The following is a 23766-nucleotide window of genomic DNA, read 5'->3' as shown; positions in this document are numbered from 1 at the left end:
AACAGGAGCTGCACATGATCCATCAAGCAGGAACGGCGTGGACAAAAGTGCCGGTCTGAAAAATTTCTAAGATCATGTGGTCATAGGTCTCGTCAGTAACAGCAGGTGTAGGAAATGCGAGCTGTAGGAAATAACGGTTGAGACGTTCTGTGTTCGTGTCCTGCGCTGGCCAGGTCCAAGGCTCCAGTTATTAGGGGCGGCAGAGTTTGCCAGATCTCGAGGCAGCACTAAGGCTAGGTTCTAGAAAATTTCTAGCATCTGCCAAGAGAACGGAGGTATTTTATAACATAAGTCCTGGTACCTGATTGGGTTTCTTCCGTTTCATCATCAAAAAAATTCTGGTAACACTATGGACACATTCAGTCTATGTGAGGTCTTTATTGACCGGTCAGTTCAACCCAACTTAATCAAGCAATACTTCTTTTTATAAAGCCCTAACTGCTCTGCTTATCATTTTGCATGAAATGGGGACACATGCCCAGAATAATATCTGCAAATATTCATATATAGTTCATCATTGTTGTATATTGTCATTTCACGAGCTACATAGCTATGAAACTTTGTTGTTGAGCATTGAAATGTGTACATAAAACAAGGGTGTCCCATCTACACTTCCACAAACTTGTGTCTATGCACATACTTATGTGTGCATATCCTTTCGCATGCATATTGGCATATACACCCGTACAAAGTCTTCTACATATAAGCATCCCAGATTTATGACCTAAATTCTTCAATTCCTGTGCCCACATTCTATTTGCCACCCACACTATAGTTTGTATATGATAGAGATATTTGAATTTCGCTTTTACTGTTGCAACTTGCCATCCTATTTGTAGTACGAATCCATTTCCTCTTCTGACATATGTCATCATGCTGTTTCATGTGCTTGTTTCTACTGCTGTTGTCCTGGCATTTTAACTGATATGAAACATACAATTGTAGTTTTAGACATAGTAAATCATTTGTATATATAGGACTATAATATTTCATAATTTATGTATACTTAATATGGTTTGTTGTCAATTCCATGAACAGTGTTAGCGTAATACTTAAGTAAATTTTGAAATTTAAATAATAATTTTTCCTTCTCTTATATTACGATATACTTATTTATTTATTTATTAGTCTACAAATTTAACAATTAATCAGACTAAATATAGTACGGATTACAGATAAATTACAGAAGCATACAAATTTAACAAAATTATATTATAAAATATCTATATACCTTATTAAATCAGTTGTCGGGATGGACTGTGATGCCGAGCAACGGGGATTGATTATTAGTGCTGTTGGAATGGACGTTATTTCGAGCAGCTGATGTATATTTTACACATAACAAGTAGGGCTGCGATGTGTGGGAGGTTAGAAAGGATGTGATTCCAAGCCACCCGACCAAAGTTACTGGAGCTAGTGATAAGACTTGATTTCGAGCAGCTGATGTATATTTGACACACAACAAGACGGCTGCGATGTGTGGGAGGTTGGAAAGGACGTGATTTCAAGCCACCCGGCCAAAGTTACTGGAGCTGGTGATAAGAGTGGGAGGCTGGAAAGGACTTGATTCCAAGCCACCCACCCAAATCATTGCGTATTTAATGTTGTCAGCAGATATTTTTTTATTACGTAGAGTGTGTCACACGTATCAATGTTTTTGCAGTGCTTATTGAAACCAGTACACAGACAACGAAGAGGTTCGTGCATTTCAAAATTCGATCTGCATGTGCTTATATGAAGCGGTTGAAAATATCCAGATGGTCGAAAGGGAACATTAAATAAAATTTCACCGAGCAGAAAAGGGCTATTTACCATCCCTCTAATAAGTTTTACTACAAATAACACACCTACCATCTCCCTACGACTCCGTAAGGTAGGGAGCTGAATAAGTTTTAAACGGCAGGAGTATGGAGGAAGAATCCTTGAGGGGTCCCATCGTAAGTCCCTTAGCGCAAAATTAAGGAATTGCTTTTGAACCGACTCTAATTTGTCGCGGTGCGTCTGGTAACGAGGGTTCTAGATTATCGAACGTATTCCAATATTGGCCGCACCAAAGATATAAAGAGAGTTTTAGTAATATATGGATCATCGGATTCTTTAGACAATCGTTTGACGAACGCCAAAGTCCCTTTTGCTCTGTTCACGCAACCTTCTATTCATTCATTCATTCACTTATTTAAATAAAAATTAGTACAATGAGTCTTAACATCTTTTATAGTACAACAAAAAACAAAATTGTAATGAACTACATCAAGTAAACAATATAAAGAGGTGTAAATATATTAATAAAAATGTATAAATAATATTAACACTAATAGTAATAATAATAATAATAATAATAATAATAATCATAATAATAATAATAATAACATTAGTAATAATAGTAATAATATTTATAAGGCATCATTAATAACCTATAGATGGTCGGTCAGAATTTAAGTCCGAATTTGCGAAATAGGAAAATAAGATTTGCTTGAAATTACTTTTGTTTAGCTTACCCCTAACGAGGCAGGTATGGAATTCCAGGTTCTTATAGTGTTGACAAAGAACAACCTCGTAGATGCTATGAAATTAAAGTTAGGGACAATTAAATCACAGGTACCTCAGACAGGTACATCAGACCTCGTGAAAACAAGTTTGTCAAACAGGCAAGAGGGAGACTTACAAGACATAAGACGAAACAGAAAAATACAGCTTCTGGCTTTACTGGAGATGTGATCATATCTCTTAAGACCATAAACATACCGAGTAATATGATTGAATAACACATCAATTTTGTGGGCAGATTGTGAATCCAACTTATTATAGACTAATTCGGAGTATGAAATTATAGGTAGCAGTAGTTGAATAGCGAGCCTCCGCCTAATGACTAAAGGTGTAAAAGCACCAGTCAGCCTCAGACTTCTTAAGGAGGCATACACTTTACATACAACTGAATTTGTGTGATCAGCACAGGATAAGTTAGAAGTAATCACGAAGCCAAGGTTAGTAGTTTTACTAACAACCTGCAAGGGCATCATGTTCAAGTACAGCAGGGGCAAGGTATCACCTTGCAATAGGCAGGACAAAAGATTTATTGGGATTCAGGCGCAGACTATTGCTTCCAGCCCAGTTCGCAATCAACTCCAGATCAGTGTTAAACTTATGAGCAAGGGTATCAATATTATCAAAGGAATCTGATAAATACAGCTGAATATCATCAGCATGAAGACTTACATAGTTGCAAGACGAAAATATGTCGTTAATAAACAGGCTAAAGAGAAGAGGGCCAAGTATAGAGCCTTGTGGAACACCAGAAGTAAGAACTTCTAGTCCAGAGATATCCGTACTGGTCATTACTCTTTGGCACCTACCAGTAAGGTTACTTCGCATAAGCTTAACTGAATTTTTACTAAACCCAAAGTACCTACCTAGCTTTGAACAGAGTAATAAATGATCAACAGAATCAAAGGCTTTTGAAAAGTCAAGTAGACAAAGCAGGGTCAACTGATTTTTATCAAATGACACGCGAATATCATCCAAGATTTTTAACATGGCAGTGGAGCAACTTCGCCCAGCCCTGAAACCAGATTGGTAAGGGGAAACCACACCATTACTATGGATATGTAGGTAAATTTGATCATACAGAAGACGCTCAAAGACTTTAGACAGGGCAGACAAGATGCTAATTAGACGGAAATCACTGGGGCTACACACAGACTTTGTTTTCGCTACTGGTCGCACGGACGTAATTTTCCACAGGGATGGAAAGCAAGAGGTTGTGATGGCGTGATTGATAATTTGGGATAAGGTACCAACAATAACTGGTAGTACAATAATAATAAATTTGATTGGTATACCATCCCCACCAGTAGCATTAGCTTTAATTTTAAGTACTGATCTAATCACATCACACTCCGATACAGAGACAAATTCGAACGGTGAACCAACATAAAGAGACGAATTACATGAAATGGGCGGGGCTTAGCTGGCAGAAGGAGAACAACCTTTAAAGGCATTGTTTAGCAAATCTGCGCTCAGCTTACAGTCGGAGACATCACGGCAATATACCCGCAAGCTCTTCAGGTTTCGCCAAAGAATATTTGAGGTCCATCGTAACCCCAAGGTCTACAAAACTAATGAATTGGTTAATTGTGTAATCATCAATCATACTCGTAGGATTGGTATGATTTCCTTGTAAAGCAAATGAACTTGCACTTCGGCAGGTTTAGTGACATTACATTTACACTACACCATTCGATCAAATCTACAATCGCAACTGAATAGCCTAGTTGTTGTTGTTGTTGTTGTAGCGATTAGGTTACTCCCCGAAGGCTTTGGGGAGTGTTATCGATGTGATGGTCCTTTGTCGGATACAGATCCGATACGCTCCGGTAACACAGCACCATTAAGGTGCTGACCCGACCATCTCGGGAACGATTTATATGGCCACATTAAACCTTCAGGCCATCCCTCCCTCCCCACCCCCAAGTTCCATGAGGAGCTTGGGGTCGCCAGAGCCTCGTCTGTTAGTGAAACGGGATTTGCCGCTCGAAGGTGAGGTTGACAATTGGGTTGGCGAAGCTATATATTGCGCTACACAACCCCTTGAATCCCGGTTTAATGTGGTCATATTAATTGTTACCGCGATGGTCGGGCTAGTACCTTAATGGCGCTATCAACATCGATAATACTCCCCAAACCCTTTGGGTATGTCTGGTGAATGTGCTCATTAAGGAAAATTATGATATCATCGTCTTACAATGAAAGGAATCCTCTGAAGACACTTCGTATCAGAAGGCAGAGCGCAGCAGAGACAACCCCAGAGTTGATTTAACAGCAGTCGGAAAACTCGATTTCCTTTTTCCGATTTTTTAAAGGTTTTTATGTACCGTGGTGCCTTTTTGAGGATGGGACAGAATATACTTTAGCTAAAATCTGGAATCTGAACGTTTTTGTTTTAGAGCTGATTGCTTCTCTTTACCAACTATTCGCTTCCATGCTAGCACAGTCTGGTAGCCCGTCGTTTCTTTGCGCTTTATTTTTTAGTGGGAATATTCCTACCTACGGGTGAAGGAACATTTGTTCCGTTTTCAGGTTCGTTGGTGCTGTTGTTGTTGATTAAATCGCAGAAAACATTCCCCGAAGGATATGACTCCAGTACGCCTTTTCTTTTCCCTCTCGAAAATTTGGGTCGGTGGATTTTAGTCACCTCTAACGACAGGCATGCCAATCACGGCAATCTTTTAATCCCCGCTGGGTATCACGTTCGTCATTTCCCACGCTATTTAGCAATATTGGAGGTATTTGCTCCGTAACTTTTGCACACCTTGAGGGTTACCAAGTAGAACTCGAGGAGATATGTGAATTTATTCACCATTCGGAACTATTTTTGTGACTTTCAGCTCATCATTTAAGGATAGTTTTGCCTATTATATCTGGACTATTTCGTAAATGTTGTCACGGACATTTCAGGACTTTTTCGCGATCATATTAAAATATCCGGTTTGGGAACTTTCTCCGTATCCTTTCGGGATTGCTTTCCGGATAATTTTGGAGCTACATCGCAACTAGTATATCCGGATAATTTCGGGATTGTATAACTGGAATATTTCTGCATTGTTTTTGTATCATACGTGGTCTTTTATGTACGTATACTCCTAGATCAATGATATTGAGTACATTGGTTCCATTATTCGTGTTCTAAGCAAGGTGAGCAGGCTCGTCATACTGGCATTGTCATTTCTAGTATAGGTAAAAGTTACTTAAGTATCTTTTTTAGGCTGTTTACTCCCTATCACGAGGGGACTAAGGTCCACGTGAATATCGTAGATAACCCATTGACAGTCCGTAGCTCCTCTGCTTAGATTAATGAGTTTAGCTGGTAGTATAAACGATTTGGAATGTCTTTGGCCTGGACATACAATCCAGTCCATTAGTCTAAACTGCTTTGTTTCTGAGTTACTTATGGTTACAACAGAGTATGCTTTTGTGCGTCCCAAGGGCTCTGGGGCATAGAATGGCCCCATAGAATAGCACCCTGCTGGGCTAACTAATCTGCCTGTACATTAACTTCACGTCCCTGATGGCCTGGAACCCATCCTAACAAAACCTTGACAATTTAGGTCTCCAATGCATTCACCCACGTTCTCTACCGCAAACTTCTGTTCCATGGTATTCTGCCTGTAAATTAGTTCGGCCCATAGATACCAGCTTCCGTTTTGGGGGACATAGAATTAGCCAAAACTTTTTTGTACTATAATTTCCAGATTTTTGATTCGTTTCCATTTTAGTTCTGTTCTTTTTTTTCTATTATTTACCTACGAATTCCGTACGATCACTAATTCATATTCAAAAGCGTGGTTTGGTCTTATAACCGCTAAGGTAAACAAGTTTTAATTGTCCTTATTTTTGATTTTTCTTGTACGGACACATGATGGTGAATGCAAAACCAGCCACGCCGTAAACTACCGAATGATTAAGCAAAAATGGATCGCTCAAAACCTCGAAATCGCAGTCTCAGACCGACAGTTGCTGCGTTGATGGTACACAACGTCGTTTTAGCGTGATTCGCGACAGTATTGTACACACTTTATTTCCAACCTTCTAATAAATATTGCTCGTCACTTTGAGATACCACTCAGAATAAAATAAAATAAGGCCAAACAAAAGTTGGAACAGGGGGGATTCGAAACACGTCCTTTTCAACCTCCCACTACATTTTGAGCTGTGCTGATCGGAATCTTCATGCATTCCGACAGCGTCATATATGAAATATATGTATGTTTCAACATTTTATTGCCTTATGCTGGGAGCACTGGAGGATTGGAAACGCGTCCTTTCCAACCTAAAGCAACATCAAAATTTTAGAAATAAGGTTTTCCAATTAGAAGATAAATTTTCTAAGCGGGGTCGCCCCTCGGCAGTGTTTGGCAAGCGCTCCGAGTGTATTTCTGAAAAGCTCTCAGTGAAAACTCATCTGTCTTGCAGATGCCGTTCGGAGTCGGCATAAAACATGTAGGTCCTGTCCGGCCAATTTGTAGGGAAAATCAAGAGGAGCACGACGCAAATTGGAAGAGAAGCTCGGCCTTAGATCTCTTCGGAGGTTGAGGTTATCGCGCCTTAAATTTTTATTTTTATAAATTTTTATTTTTTTTATTTTTATGTAAATTTTTCTTCGAGTTATGGCTCCCGAAACATGGAAAATTGACAAAAAAGGAGCGGTGCCACACCCATTTTCAAAAATTTTAGTGTTTTCTAATTTAATGTTATAATTCAATTTAAAAAGTAAAATTCTTTTGACACAAAGCTCTTTTTCGCTTTTTATATAGCTTATTATTTTCGACTGCGATCCTTTTAAAAATCTTTTATATAAAAGTGGGCGTGGTCTTTAACCGTTCTCCTCCATTTTTTTTTAGAAATATTTCCTGTTATAGCGAAAATTTGTGTACGCAATTTTATTAATTAATTTTTCTTCGAGTTATGACTCCCGAATTGCTTAGTCATAAAAGGGGCGGTGCCACGCCCATTTTTTTTTTAATTTTGAGTTTTTCCTATTTATTGTTATAAATCCATTTGGGAAATGAAATACCATTGATATAAAGCTCTTTTTTTGCGAAGATATAGGTTATTTTATTCGTCCACGACCCTTTTAAAAATCTTTTCTATAAAAGTGGGCGTGGTCCTTAACCGATTTCGTAAATTTTTCTTCAAAGCATTCCATATAGTAAAGGCAACCTCTCTGCCGAATTTTGTTACGATAGGTTTAACGATTTTTGATTTATGATTAATAATATTTGTAAAATTGATTTTATCACAAGTGGGCGGTGCTACGCCCATTTTAAAATTTTTATCAAGAGTCTCAATATCAGTCCACACGTCAAATTTCAACATTCTAAGTGTATTATTTACTAAATAATCAGGTTTTTGGTGTTTTCCAAAATGTTATATATGTATATAAAAAGTGGGCGTGGTTATCATCCAATTTCGCTCATTTTCAATACCAATCTATTCTGGGTCCAGATAAGCTCGTGTACCAAGTTTTGTGAAATTGTCTCAATATCTACTCAAGTTATCGTGTTAACGGACAGACGGACGGACGGACGGACGAACGGACGGACATGGCTCAATCAAATTTTTTTTCGATACTGATGATTTTAATATATGGAAGTCTATATCTATCTCGATTCCTTTATACCTGTACAACCAACCATTATCCAATCAAAGTTATAATACCCTGTGTACAAGTACAGCTGGGTATAATAAAACAACAACACACATTCTCTTAGTAACTTAAAACATTAGATAAATGTGAATTAGTGAAAGACCATGTATGTATGTATGCACGAATGTATAAAAGAATGGAAGGTGAATGAACTTAACAAAACTTCATGCATTAGAATTTTTTGAAAGCCAAAAATACTCGTAAATGAATCAACAAAATCAAAACAATAAGATAAAATAGGTATGAATGTATGATGTTTGATTTGATTTTTGTTTATACCGGCATTTTTTGTGGTGAAAGCGGATAATCCCTAAACGCAAGTGCTTTTTATAAATGTTTATATTCAATGTCGTATAAAATTCTATGATGATGCACCAAACCTGATTGAAAAAGTAAAAAAAGGACTTATTTAGTTCGTTAAAAAAAAAAAAAATTTGGATGTCAAAAGCCCTGCACCCTAGCAATCTCTGGAAAGCTACATCTGGTCGAACTTAACAAAATATCGCAGAAACGTAAAAAGTCCAGAGGTATACCAAAAGCATTTCAACAAGACCGCAACAAACTTACAAAAAAAAAAGCTGGGAAATCCTCAACACAGACGCGTCCAAAACCAAATCCCAAATAGCGTACGCAGTTGTAGACTCTAACTCTTCCACCATCAGCGTGGACAGTATTTTTCCCTTTTGCTCGACATATACAGCAGAAGCAGTTGCAATTTTTTTTTAGTTGCAATTTTAAAGGCAGTGGAGTATACACACATAACCACCGGTAAATCTGCCGTATGTACCGATAGCCTCGCCATAGTCAACTCGCTTACCAATGTGAAAGTAAAAAACCACTTACTCAACGAACTTCGGTGGAAATTGCTAGAGAGTGCAAAGGATCGACTAGAATCATGTGGATCCCCGGTCACGTAGCAATCAAAGCAACGAAGCGGCGGACCAGAGAGCGAAACTTGCAACAAATGAACAACTTTGTACAACCGAATGGATCTTTAAAGACGATATGATTCGCCCGGCATTCACACACTCCAAGGAAGGTAAGCTCTCAACTGTCAGTAAACCTGCAACATCATTATAGCAAGTTTTATACAACCTGTAGCAATCTAAAAATGTTAACTCGCTTACGCATCGAGCACACAGCCACATACTTAAAGGGGACAAACGACCACCGTGTCCGTACTGCTGCCTGAACCAACTCTCCGTAACCCACCTGCTTGACGAATGCCATCACTTCACCGAAATCAGAACAAATATATTTGGAAGCCTCACACCATCAGATGCTTAATACTTGAAAATCAGAATACTGAGAAGATCATAAAATATTTAATATCGACAAATTTAATCAAATTAATATACATAGATTTAAGTCTACCACATGAGCTCGGAGCAAATCGCAGGCGGTGCGCCCTTGGAATTTGCTTCGAGGTCTTAAGTACAGAAAATGTAAATTGAAACCACTATAACAGAAACGTAAGAATTGTCAAGCGAGCCGAAGGCCATAGTCACTAGTGCTCCTAAATAATGTAGTTCAGTGATCTATCACTCAACTCCTGTATAATAATAATAAAAAACAGGACCTAATAGCTGTAGTTTTAGCCTTGCGAGGGCAGGGCACGAGTACAAAATGTGCTGGATCGTTTCTTCCTCCAACCTGCACTTCTTAAATCTTTTATACTAACAACACCTCATTTAAGAGGATGTGACGCCAAAGGCAGTGCCCAGTCAAAATACCCATCATTAGCCTACAGTCCCCTCCTTTCAATGTTATGAATATCCTGAAGCTCCCGATCCATCAATGACCTAATTATTGGAAGGCACTTTCCACTTATGACAACTGCAACGTAAAGGGCTTCGTCAGAGGCTCAATTGAAATAGAACAGATGACACATAGTCAGGTTTTAGTGTGAAGATCGTGAACATGCACAGAATATTTCCAGCACCCTTTTTGGAACTATTTTCGGGATACTATTTTTGGGCCATTTGGTGATTGTCGGGATCATTTCAAAACCATCTGAATAATTTGAAGCCTGTCTCCATAAAGATTCTACATATGTTGGAAACATTTTAGAACTTTCGGTACTATCTTCAGATTATTTCGGGATCAGTTCGAATGTGGAGATGACATCAGTTTGAGAATGTTTCTGTTTATTACCTGGACTATCACTGGAACCTTTCAGATTTACTCTTGGATTGTTTTGTTCTAATAATGGGATTGTTTTACGGCTCACATCGAAGACTATTTTTGGGTTTTAGGAGCTATTTATGGGATCTTTTTTGGATGGTTCGGGAATCTTGGGATCATTTCATTACCATCTTTGGATAATTTAGGGACTATCTCTGAAACATATCGGCATCTCGACTATGTTGGAAGCATTTCAGAAATGTTTCGGAATTTACTCCTTTTTGGGGTAAGAAGCGGGTTTCTTTTTAGCCATGGGCCATCAAAATATTTTCCCTCAACAGACGATGTACCGCAAAGAACTTGCTTTTCATGTTTATACCATCCTTCTATTCCGCGGCGATTTCTGGAGCAGTTTCCTTCGTGTTGTTGTATTAACGATAAAGTCACTCCCCGAAGGTTTTGGGGAGTGCTATCGATGCTGATGGTCCTTTGCCAGACGATTTGAATCTGAGTGTTGTTTGCCCAGACCACAAAAAGGAGATCCTCTAAAGCGTTTTGTGCGAAAGTCCACCGTGAATAGGCTGATTTGGCCTTATCAGTGCGGCTTCAGGCCTGGTGAATATACAATCGACCAGATTTTTACTATGCGTCAAATACCGGAAAGGAGCTGTCTATAAGCCGCTATATCTGAATTTGGTTTTCTCGCAAAACTGGTATGGCTGTGTAAAATTACGTTGAGCACAATACTAGTTCAGATAGGATTGTGCGATTTCTTTAGCCAAATGCTGGAGAAACTAATACATGCTGCAGTTCTTAAGCGCTTAATGCCGATTGATACCATCAGCGTATTTCCGCTTTGGAAACCAAGCCACTGTTGGCAGCCATCATTTCGAAGTACTAAAACACATTTATTTGGGAACCAGCATTGACATAAACAACAACATTAGCTTTGAAATTCATCGAAGAATCACTTATGCCAATAAATGCTACCTTGGACTAGGTGGGCAATTGACACGTAAAGTTCCTTCTAGACGTACCAAAATCATGCACTATTACTTATATGAAGTTGCTGGGTCAAAAACTGCTAGGAAAAAGTAAGTAAGTCTTGCATGGTTTGTTTTTAATTGCGATGACTGAGTTTTCTCTAGAACTCATAACTAGGTAGATATATGACATCCAGTTTCACCCGAACTTGAATTTTCATATCCAATTCTTTAATTTTATGTGATGATGGAGATGAAACCATTTTTTTTTGTAACGAAATATAAATTTTTGTATGGTTGGTTTTGATCTCGACAATGGAAAACTTGTTGTTATGCTACTTTAACGCTTGTTGTTGTGCCGAATCACCTTGACATTGATATTGCTTATCGTATCCCCTTCGTTGCCTTCGCTGCCCGCCAATGCACAACTCGCCCCCTGCACTGGAGTACGAGTGCATTTTTTGCATTTTTTATTATGTTAAATTGGGTGAATGAAATAAATAAGCAAACACTTATAATGAGATTGTTTATGTACCTATTTTGCACTAAACCTGCTAATAAAATACAACCACAAACGTGATTTACTATTTTTTGTATTGTGGAAACCGTTTGCTCTCATATTTGCACTCTAATTTAACTTCTTAATTGCCACTTACACATTTAAACGACGAGTTTAATATGGCGCCAATCGGGAGAACTCACCAATACGAAGCGCTTGAAAATTATGCAAGTGTGCGCTCTAGATGTCCAAATAGGAACTTAGGCTATTGTACACACATGCCTTAATGCAGCGAAGAAAGTGCTAACAGTGACACAAAGAATGTTTCCCGACGAGAAGCGGTTCACCTGCTCTCTGAGAGTAATCTGCGATCTAGCGATTTAGCCGTGTAAAGAGATCACATCTTTCACTCACTACCCACCGCAGCGTTTTCATCGAACATCAGAAAACTGTTACAATCAGAACGTCGCGCCACGTAAACTGCACACGAGTGAAGCAACGAGTGAGGTCGAATATCTAATGTGCCGGATGAGGGAAGGTAGCAAACCGGGGTAATTTCCTCTAGAAATGATAATGACAACCTGGTAACCGACACACAGAGCGAGATTAAGTTATTGGAGCGAACACTTTTCACCATTTCTAAAAAAGCGGCTGAGATGAGGAACCCGATACACCAATGTGTAACTTTTACATTGAGTAGGAAACTAAAAAGTAAAATCTCCTTTCCGCGAACAAAAACCACGCTTCATAAAGTTTGTCATCGTACCTGTCCTGTAAGAAGATTTGGAGTATTCCAGAGAAAACTTCTCATGAATATTTATGGTCCATTCCGTGATGTCAATAAAGTTGAAAGGAAGAATAGAGCCCAAAAGTTTCGCAGCTTATGTGAATAAAATAAGACGCTCAGATTTAGAAAGAATTCCTATAGTTAACCGAATATTGTAGCGGAGGAAGGGGGCGCCTCCACGGAGCTGGAAGAAAGATGTTTAGGCAGAATTGACCTCCATCGATGCTCCCTGTTGGAGTCAGATATCGCTAGGATATAATGACTGACGTACTTTCCTTCTCTTTATTCTTATTTTTATCTCTGTAGTTATCTTTTTTATATATATTTCTATCTATATCTTTATCCTTATCTTTATCTTTTTGATATGCATCTTTATCTCTATCTTTGTGTTTTTATCTTTATTGTTATCTTTATCTTTATGTGTATTTTTGTCTTTTACCTTATCCTTTGTTTTATCTTTATTTTTATACTCAGCTGAGCAGAGCTCACAGAGTATATTAATTATGTTCCCATGACGGTACCCCGTAACGGCATAAACTAATCGAGATAGATATAGACTTCTGTCTAAAAAAGAAAGAAGAGAAAAGAAATTAATTTAGCCATGTCCGTTCGTCCGTCCGTCCGTCTGTCTTTAAACACGATAACTTTAGTAAATTTCGAGGTATCTTAATGAAATTTGGTATGTAAGTTCCTGGGCACTCATCTCACATCGCCATTTAAAATGAACGAAATCGGTCCATAACCACGCCCACTTTTTCGATATCGAAAATTTCGAAAAACCGAAAAAGTGCGATAATTCATTACCAAAGACGGATAAAGCGATGAAATTTGGTAGGTGGGTTGACCTTATGAAGAAGAATAGAAAATTAGTAAAATTTTGACAATGGGCATGGCACCGCCCACTTTTAAAAGAAGGTAATTTAAAAGTTTTGCAAGCTGTAATTTCGCAGTCGCTGAAGATATCATGATGAAATGTAGCAGGAACGTTACTCCTATTACTATATGTGTTCTAAATAAAAATTAGCAAAGTCGGATGACGACCCCGCCCACTTAAAAAAAAAATTTATAAGTAAAATTTTAACAAAAAATTGAATATCTATACAGTATATAAGTAAATTATGTCAACATTCCACTCCAGTAATGATATGGAGCAGCAAAATAAAAAAAATAAAAATTTCAAAATGGGCGTGGCTCCGCACTTTTTCATTTAATTTGTCTATAATACTTTTAATGCCATAAGTCGAACAAAAATTTACCAATCCTTGTGAATTTGGTAAGGGCATAGCTTCGATAACTGTTTTCTGTGAAAATGGGCGAACTCAGTTGAAGCCACGCCCAGTTTTTATACACAGTCGACCGTCTGTCCTTCCGCTCGGCCGTTAACACGATAACTTGAGCAAAAATCGATATATCTTTACTAAGCTTAGTTCACGTACTTATCTGAACCCACTTTATCTTGGTATTAAAAAAAAAATTTTAAGTTAAACGGTTTTATTGAAAACAATACTTACATGAAGTAATAATAATACTAAAAGCTAGAAAATAATTAGGTAGGTCCAAGGTACTAGTCATCAACTCCTCATCAATCTAGAGCGTTGATCAGACAATTAAATAAAAGCTTTGGTAGCGTGAAATTTCTAAAAATATGAGGCGTACCTAACCATAACCTTGTTAAGGTTCATTTAGTCTTATATATGACTAGCAGACCCGGCAGACGTTGTTCTCCCCTAAATTTGGTCTATCTGCATACATTTTAATAAGCTTTTTATACTCAGTTGAGCAGAGCTCACAGAGTATATTAAGTTTGATTGGATAACGGTTGGTTGTACAGGTATAAAGGAATCGAGATAGATATAGACTTCCATATATCAAAATCATCAGGATCGAAAAAAATGTGATTGAGCCATGTCCGTCCGTCCGTCCGTTAACACGATAAGTTGAGTAAATTTTGACGTATCTTGATGAGTTTTGGTATGTAGGTTCCTGAGCACTCATCTCAGATCGCTATTTAAAATGAACGATATCGGACTATAACCACGCCCACTTTTTCGATATCGAAAATTTCGAAAAACCGAAAAAGTGCGATAATTCATTACCAAAGACGGATAAAGCTATGAAACTTGGTAGGTGGGTTGACCTTATGACGCAGAATAGAAAATTGGTAAAATTTTGGACAATGGGCGTGGCACCACCCACTTTTAAAAGAAGGTAATTTGAAAATTTTGCAAGCTGTAATTTGGCAGTCGTTGAAGATATCACGATGAAATTTGGCAGGAACGTTACTCCTATTACTATATGTACCCTTAATAAAAATTAGCAAAATCGGGGAAGGACCACGCCCACTTTAAAAAAAATTTTTTTTAAAGTAAAATTTTAACAAAAAATTTAATATCTTTACAGTATATAAGTAAATTATGTCAAATTCAACTCCAGTAATGATATGGTGCAACAAAATACAAAAATAAAAGAAAATTTCAAAATGGGCGTGGCTCCGCCCCTTTCATTTAATTTGTCTAGGATACTTTTAATGCCATAAGTCGAACAAAAATTTACCAATCCTTTTGAAATTTGGTAGGGGCATAGATTTTATGACGCTTACTGTTTTCTGTGAAAATGGGCGAAATCGGTTGAAGCCACGCCCAGTTTTTATACACAGTCGTCCGTCTGTCCTTCCGCATGGGCGTTACCACGATAACTTGAGCAAAAATCGCCATATCTCTCACTTTATCTTGGTATAAAAAATGAATGAAATCCGACTATGACCACGCCCACTTTTTCGATATCGAAAATTACGAAAAATGAAAAAAATACCATAATTCTATACCAAATACGAAAAAAGGGATGAAACATGGTAATTGGATTGGTTTATTGACGCGAAATATAACTTTAGAAAAAACTTTGTAAAACGGGTGTCACACCTACCATATTAAGTAGAAGAAAATGAAAAAGTTCTGCAGAGCGAAATAAAAAACCCTTGAAATCTTGGCAGGTATTACATATATAAATAAATTAGCGGTATGCAACAGATGATGTTCTGGGTCACCCTGGTCCACATTTTGGTCAATATCTGGAAAACGCCTTCACATATACAACTACCACCACTCCCTTTTAAAACTCTCATTAATACCTTTAATTTGATACCAATATCGTATAAACACATTCTAGAGTCACCCCTGGTTCACCTTTATGGCGATATCTCGAAAAGGCGTCCACCTATAGAACTAAGCCCCACGCCCTTTTAAAATACTCATTAACACCTTTCATTTGATACCCATATCGTACAAACATATTCTAGAGTCATCCCTGGTCCACCTTTATGGCGATATCTCGAAAAAGCGATCACCTATAGAACTAAGGCCCACTCCCTTTTAAAATACTCATTAACACCTTTCGTTTGATACCCATATTGTACAAACGCATTCTAGAGTCACTCCTGGTCCACCTTTATGGCAATATCTCGAAAAGGCGACCACCTATATAACTACCACCACTCCCTTTTAAAACCCTCATTAATACCTTTCTTTTGATACCCATATTGTACAAACAAATTCTAGGGTCACCCCTGGTCCACCTTTATGGCGATATCTCTAAACGGCGTCCACCTATGGAACTAAGGATAACTCCCTTTTAAAATACTCATTAACACCTTTCTTTTGATACCCATATCCTGCAAACAAATTCTAGAGTCAACCCTGATCCACCTTTATGGCGATATCCCTAAATGGCGTCCACCTATAGAACTATGGCCCACTCCCTCATAAAATACTCTTTAATGTATTTCATTTGATACACATGTCATACAAACACATTCCAGGGTTTACCTCGGTCCATTTTCCTACATGGTTATTTTCCCTTATGTTGTCGCCATAGCTCTCAACTGAGTATGTAGTGTTCGGTTACACCCGAACTTAACCTTCCTTACTTGTTCCGTCTAACTTTGCCCTCGCCCCTCTACACTTCTCCCTAATCTTTGAATTCACTCCTCCCTCTGTATTTTTCGCTTCATCTATATCTTCGTCTCATTCTATCTCTTTCTCAGTCTCCTCTCTTTTCTCTTCTCTCAAGTTTTTCTCATTCTTCTTCATATCTTATTGCCAGTCCCAGAGGGTGGTATGTATTTTGTTCCAGTCCCATTCCGAGTCTCAGTCCCAGTCCGTCTCTGGTCTACTTCCCGGAAAAAAGCATGGTAAATACTAGTATAGGCAAATTTATATACATACCAAATTTCAGGCAAATGGAATAGGACGTATGTATGTAAATAGGTATGTGGGTATTATTAATTCATGTCTTTATTTCGGCTTCGCAGTTTTGCCAGGTTGATGCGACTAAATAGAATATCACAATGAAAATTACTTTACAGCTCTCAGCAACAGCTTTCATTTGATATTCATAATGTAAAAACATTCTAGGTGTATCCGGGTCCACCTTTTGGCTATATCTCGAGACCCTAGTCACCCAGCGGTGTAAAACTTACTCTGTACTAAAGCACACATCACCAGCTTCAATTTGATACCCATAATGTAAAAACATATTCTAGGTGTATCCGGGTCCATGTTTTGGCCTATATCTCGAGACCCTAGTCACCTCGCGGTGTAAAACTTACTCTGTACTAAAGCACACATTAACAGCTTCAATTTGATACCCATAATGTAAAAACATATTCTAGGTGTATCCGGGTCCATGTTTTGGCCTATATCTCGAGACCCTAGTCACCCAGCGGTGTAAAACTTACTCTGTACTAAAGTATACAGCAACAACTTCAATTTGATACCCATAATGTAAAAACAACTTCTAGGTGTATCCGGGTTCACGTTTTGGCCTATATCTCGAGACCCTAGTCACCCAGGGGTATGAAAATTATCCTCTACTAAAGCACTCACCAACAGCTTTCATTTGGTATCCATATTTTACAAACACATTCCAGGGGTACCCGGGTCCACGTTTTGGCCTATATCTCGAGACCCTAGTCATCCAGGGGTATGAAAATTATCCTCTACTGAAGCACTCATCAACAGCTTTCATTTGATATCCATATTCAATAAACACATTCTAGGGGTACCCGGGTCCACGAGACCCTGTGCGCCGATCCTGAATTTTCTTTGCTATAAACCTCACGGAGCCTGAGACCTTTCCAACCAATGCAAAACCGTGGAAATCGGTTCGTGTGTTCTTAAGTTATAGCGTCAGGAAGGAAAACCCGGTTTATTTTTATATTATAGACTATCAATAGAAATTTAAAGCGTCCCACGCTTTTATTTAATTGTCTGATCAACGCTCTAGATTGATGAGGAGTGTGATGACTAGTACCTAGGACCTACCTAATTATTTTCTAGCTTTTAATATTATTATTACTTCATGTAAGTATTGTTTTCAATAAAACCGTTTATTTTTAAGTTTTTAGTCTTTATAATTGTCTATTATTTTTCATTCTATTTAGTTCATTTAAAAAAAAAAATAAATGTAAGGCGCGATAACCTCCGAAGAGATCTAAGGCCGAGCTTCTCTTCGAATTTGCGTCGTGCTCCTATTGATTTTCCCTACAAATCGGCCGGACGGGACCTACATGTTTTATGCCGACTCCGAACGGCATCTGCAAGGCAGATGAGTTTTCACTGAGAGCTTTTCATGGCAGAAATACACCAGGAGCGCTTGCCAAACACTGCCGAGGGGCGACCCCGCTTAGAAAAATTTTCTTCTAATTGAAAAATCTTATTTCTAAAATTTTGATGTTGCTTTGCCCGGGGTGTGAACCCAGGGCATACGGTGTGGTAGGCGGAGCACGCTGCCATCACACCACGGTTCATTTAGTGACTCATTATTACAAGGACTCTTTCCTGACAATTTGTTACAATCTAAGTCCGCAATACATAATTCTTCCAAAGACTTTACTCGACTGAGGCACGTATGCTTGTCCCTCCTCCAACTCCAAAATATTTTGATGTCACTTCTACCGAACTGTATGTAATATTTCTTCTAAATATGAGCCAAATCATCATCATTTTTTTTATCATCATCATTTATTAGTTATTAGTTTTAATACATTAGCACATAAAAGATTAAAATCTTTTATTGCGCAATACAAACATAAAACTTATGTATGTATATAAAAATACTTATATAAAAATTAAAAATATGAAATAGACAAATTTATAAAAACTGTGTTAGTTTTAATACATTAGCCCACCAAGATTAAAATCCTTTATTGCGCAATACAAACATAAAACTTATGTATATGAAAATACTTATATAAAAATTAAAAATATAAGATACACAAATTTATAAAAACCGTGTTATGCAGTTTGATCACTAAAATAGTCAAATATAAGATTTTTAAAATTATTTTCTCTCATTGAGTTCCTTAAAGACTGTGGAATGGAGTTCCATAGCCTAACGCCGTTAACAAAGAAAAGCCTGGAAGAGGTTAAATAATTAAACTTTGGAAGAATAAAATTAGAGGAGCGTGTGCTTTTGGAAAACGTAAGCTTATCGTACAAATAACCCGGCTTTTTGTAAACTAGCAATTTAAACATAAAAATGCAATTACGCGCTTTGATAAAATTTATTAGGTCACATCCAAGAATTGAGTTTCTCAACGTAGATAAGTGAGAAAATTTCTTTAAACCGTGTACATATCTAGTAGCGTGGTTGAAAGCAACACTGAGTTTATGAAGGGAGACAGCATCTAAATTGCTATAAACGACCTCAAAGTGGGTTATGTAAGGTACAATAAGACACAGAATAAGCTTTTTCTTTTTATCAGAAGGTACGAAAATTGATGACACCCTAAGGCACCGCAATGTATAATAGATTTTACCCACAACTTGATTGACGTGGTCTTCGCAGGACAACTTAGAGTTGATTACAAAGCCTAGATTTCGTACTTTATCGACTAACTGAATTCTTGCAGATCCGATATAAAGGTGTGGGATATCAGAAAACTGGATCTTATCCTTATAGATTGGAAGAACATATGATTTTCGAGCATTAAGGCACAGAAGGTTTGACCAAATCGGATCACAAATACGAGTATTTTTAATATATCGATCCTTGCCACACCTAGCGGGATTTTTCTTTCATATGTCGCTTTCTATTTATGTATGTATTATGGGTTGCAAATATGAACCAAATCGGACCACAAATATGATTTTTTTGAATATCTCGATCCTTGCGCCATCTAGCGGCAATTCTTTCATATGTCGCTTTCTATTCATGTATGTATATATTATGTGTTTCAAATATGAGCCAAATCGGACCACACATTTCGATTTTTTTTAATATCTCAATACTTGCGCCACCTAGCGGCGATTTTTCTTCAAAGGTCGCTTTCTATTCATGTATGTATTATGTGTTCCAAATATGAGCCAAATCGGACCACAAATAATTTTTTTGAATATCCCGATCCTTGCTCCACCTAGCGGCGATTTTTTCATAGCGCCTTCGATTCTTGTATGTATTATATGAACCAAATCGGACCACAAATTCGATTTTTTGAAATATTTCGATCCATGCGCCACCTATCGGAGTTTTTTCTTATTATTGCATTGTCATCGGGTTCTGACCTATATTCCAAGTTTCAAACTTGTAGCTAATCGGGAAGTTACTTAAATTTCAATTACAAAATTCGTGCCGGCCAGCCAGCCTGTCAAATCAAGCTAAATAAAACGGTTTAAAATAGGCGAAATTTTGTCTCCAAAGCTTTCAGCTGAGTATGTAATGTTCAGTTACTCCCGAACTTAGCCTTCATTACTTGTTATCTCTATCTTTGTCTTTATCTTTATCTGTATCTTTATCATTATCTTTGCCTTTACATTTATCATTCTATTTTCCCTTCTCTTTCCGTTTCCCCTCTTTCTCTTTCTATTTCTCGTTCACTTTCTCTTTATCTTTATATTCCTGATCCCAGAAAAAGACTTTTTCTTTTATTTTTATACTCAGCGTGCTTTGCACACAGAGTATATTAACTTTGGTAACATAACGGTTGGTCGTTAGGGTTGCCAGATTTTTATTTCGGGTTCCCGGGACAAACCTCAAATTTGAGCCAAATTCCCGAGATTTTTAAAAATTTCCCGGGACATTTGAAAAATAAGAAACAGCTATATATTTGTATGGGTTGCTCATTCGGCGAAATAATTTTTAGATAGAATTAAACTTTTTAAACTCGTTTATTTATAAAAAATATTTTTATGAAACAGGCTAACAATTAATACGTTTACTGTGATTAATGCGAATTCAATATTCTATGGATTAATTTTTCAAACGTTATTTTAAAACACAACACTTCCCCATGCAAAATGAATATTTAGGTGTGCGAAATGTCAAACATTGACAATATTCAAAACCACAGTAGGGATAAATTTTTCTTTACAGAGTTGCATGCAATATGCTATTGACCTGAATACAATCGAAGCCGCAAATATGGTCATGTTTCGTAGCAGATTATAATTTATTAATTTTGATATTGTGAAAATGCCGGGGCATAGCATTTCCCAGCGGGACACTTTAAAATTTGTAAAAAATATGGGATGTCCCGGCCAATACGGGACATTTGGCAACGCTATTGGTCGTACAGATATAAGGGAATCGAGATAGATATAGACTTCCATATATCAAAATCATCAATATCGAAAAAAAAATTGATTAAGCCATGGCCGGCCGTCGTGGTGTGATGGTAGCGTGGTCCGCCTACCACACCGAAGATCCTGGGTTCTCGCACGGACAAAGCAACATCAAAATTTTAGAAACAAAGTTTTTCAATTAGAAGAAAATTTTTCTAAGCCAGGTCGCCCCTCGACAGTGTTTGGCAAGCACTCCGAGTGTATTTCCGGCATGAAAAACTCAGTGAAAACTCATCTGCCTTTCAGATGCCGTTCGGAGTTGGCATAAAACAAATAGGTACTGTCCCGCCAATTTGTAGGAAAAATTAAAAGGAGCACGACGGAAATTGGAAGAGAAGCTCGGCCTAAAATCTCTTCGGAGTTTATCGCGCCTTACATTCCGTCCGCCCGTCTGTGCATCCGTTAACACGATAACTTGAGCAAATATTGAGATATCTCCACCAAATTCGGTATACGGGTTTATCTGGATCCAGAATAGATTGGTATTGATAATGAGGGAAATCGGACCATAACCACGCCCACTTTTTTGATGTCGAAAATTTAAAAAAATGGAAAAAGTGAGATAATTCATAAACAAATATCGTTAAGCTAATGAAATTTAGTATGTGGATTGGTTTTATGACGCAAAACTGGAATTGTCAGTTTATGAGCTGATCGGAATCTACTCCACTCCGACAACCTAATAATATGTTCAACTAATGAAGGTATTTATGAAGAGTTCCTAAGCAATGCATTTTTAAGGACGAATAACTAGATTTTTGAGGGCTAATAACTAAATAAAAATTTCGAATATTTATTAAAACTAATTTCGTTTTAATTTTTTTCTTTTAGATTAAAATGATGTCCAGATGTGCGGTTGAGTATAACGGCAGATGTGGTTAGAATAAGAAAAACCAAATCTTCAAAATTCAACATATAAAATTATCAACTTTAAAATTTTACAAAAAATCGACGGTTATGAGGTGCGCAGGTTAACCTCCAATAATTGATTTTTAAATCATTGGTGGTTGCGGCGAGGTACGGGTGAACACTTCCCTAAAGCGTTAACTAACCAGTATGAAGGAGATGGTCGGCGGATGTTGTGTTTGTTCGGATGAGCGTGGATGGCCCGAAAATCCGCTTGTCTATTGTGATGGTCAAAATTGTACTGTGGCCGTGCATCAAGCTTGTTATGGTATTGTAACTGTCCCAACCGGACCCTGGTACTGTCGCAAATGCGAAAGTCAAGAACGTGCAGCGCGTGTACGTTGTGAATTATGTCCCTCCCGTGATGGAGCACTTAAAAAAACTGATAATCAAGGATGGGCACATGTGGTGTGCGCACTCTATATACCGGAAGTACGTTTCGGTAATGTTACCACAATGGAACCGATCATTTTACAGTTAATACCACAGGAGCGTTATGCTAAAAGTCAGTATAGATTTCAATTGAAATTCAGATTTTTGTTAATTTCTGTAATAATTTTCACCGTTTCTCACTTTCTACAGCTTGTTATATATGCCAGGAGGCAGGCAAACCGAATCGCGCTACTGTTGGCGCTTGTATGCAATGTAATAAATCCAACTGTAAACAACAATTTCATGTAACATGCGCACAAAGCTTGGGATTATTGTGCGAGGAGGCTGGCAATTATTTGGATAATGTTAAATATTGTGGATATTGTCAACATCACTATGGAAAATTGGTGAGTTTTGGACTTTTTTTATTTGTTAACGCACGGTGGAGCATGGCAGGAAATATTCGTAATCAGCGCAATATACAATGCGGGCTTGACTAAATGGATAACTGAAAATCTCTCTTTTCATTGTAAATCCATCAATGGCCAATCTAAAATTTGGTTTCTCAGTGTGAAAGGCCGGTAACTCTAGATACCTAGGTGAAACTGGATTTTAACTATGGATCATAGAGCCAAGCAAAAAATAACAGAGAGATCTGACTACTTGTGGCATGGGTTTATAAAACTGTGATCCGACTGATGTAACAATGAAGAAACTTCATAAAAGTTTAATTTTGATTTGATTTTCAGCTATGGTTTGCAGTTTTGGTGGAAAGAAGTATAGGTTGATTTTATGAATAACATGTTAAGGAAAGTTTAAAAGGGATTTCTAACATGCCACCGATTTTTCGTAAAATTAAAGTTACGGCCCTCTCTGAGGATCGTAATGCTATATAGACAGTGGCGGATTTACTATATAGGCAACATAGGCTAGAGCCTAGGGCGGCACAATTGAGAGGCGGCAAAATTCTAGTCGATTGATTTTTGACAAAAAAATTGCATTCGGATTTTATTTATATTTAGCCTATGGTATTACAAAACCTTACAGTCTAGATAACAATAATAACAGTACAGTAAAACTTGACTTACAATTACAAAAAAAAACTTTAAACAAGCATATGAATATTATTATAGTAAATGGAGTTAAAGTCAGTTAGCTTTCGAGTTATTGGCTCATACTGATCATAATTACGCCTACATTATTCAATATGAAAGAGATCAGAGCGACGTAAAGACCTACATGGAACATAAAACTTTATGAGTTCTAGCAAAGGAGGG

General features: G+C 37.6%; 1 protein-coding gene across 8 annotated transcripts in view; it reads left to right on the top strand.

The window, feature by feature from the left end:
* Alh (Alhambra) overlaps positions 1-23766 on the top strand; it is a 279926-nt gene that overhangs the window by 18472 nt on the left and 237688 nt on the right. For 7 of the 8 annotated variants that reach the window (XM_067758789.1, XM_067758763.1, XM_067758770.1 and 4 more), the window contains exons 2-3: positions 22043-22622; positions 22700-22896. In XM_067758789.1, the coding sequence (XP_067614890.1) occupies positions 22268-22622; positions 22700-22896 (552 nt within the window). In that variant the 5' untranslated portion in view covers positions 22043-22267. Of the gene's footprint in view, positions 1-21627; positions 21916-22042; positions 22623-22699; positions 22897-23766 lie in introns of those variants that run through there. The other variant, XM_067758786.1, reaches the window with a different exon arrangement.

This window comes from Eurosta solidaginis, chromosome 1 (genome assembly GCF_040869045.1).
Source record: "Eurosta solidaginis isolate ZX-2024a chromosome 1, ASM4086904v1, whole genome shotgun sequence".
Classification (NCBI taxonomy): Eukaryota; Metazoa; Arthropoda; class Insecta; order Diptera; family Tephritidae; genus Eurosta; species Eurosta solidaginis.
The sequence above is the reverse complement of the archived record's forward strand: the minus strand, read 5'-3'. Positions and strand labels throughout refer to the sequence as shown.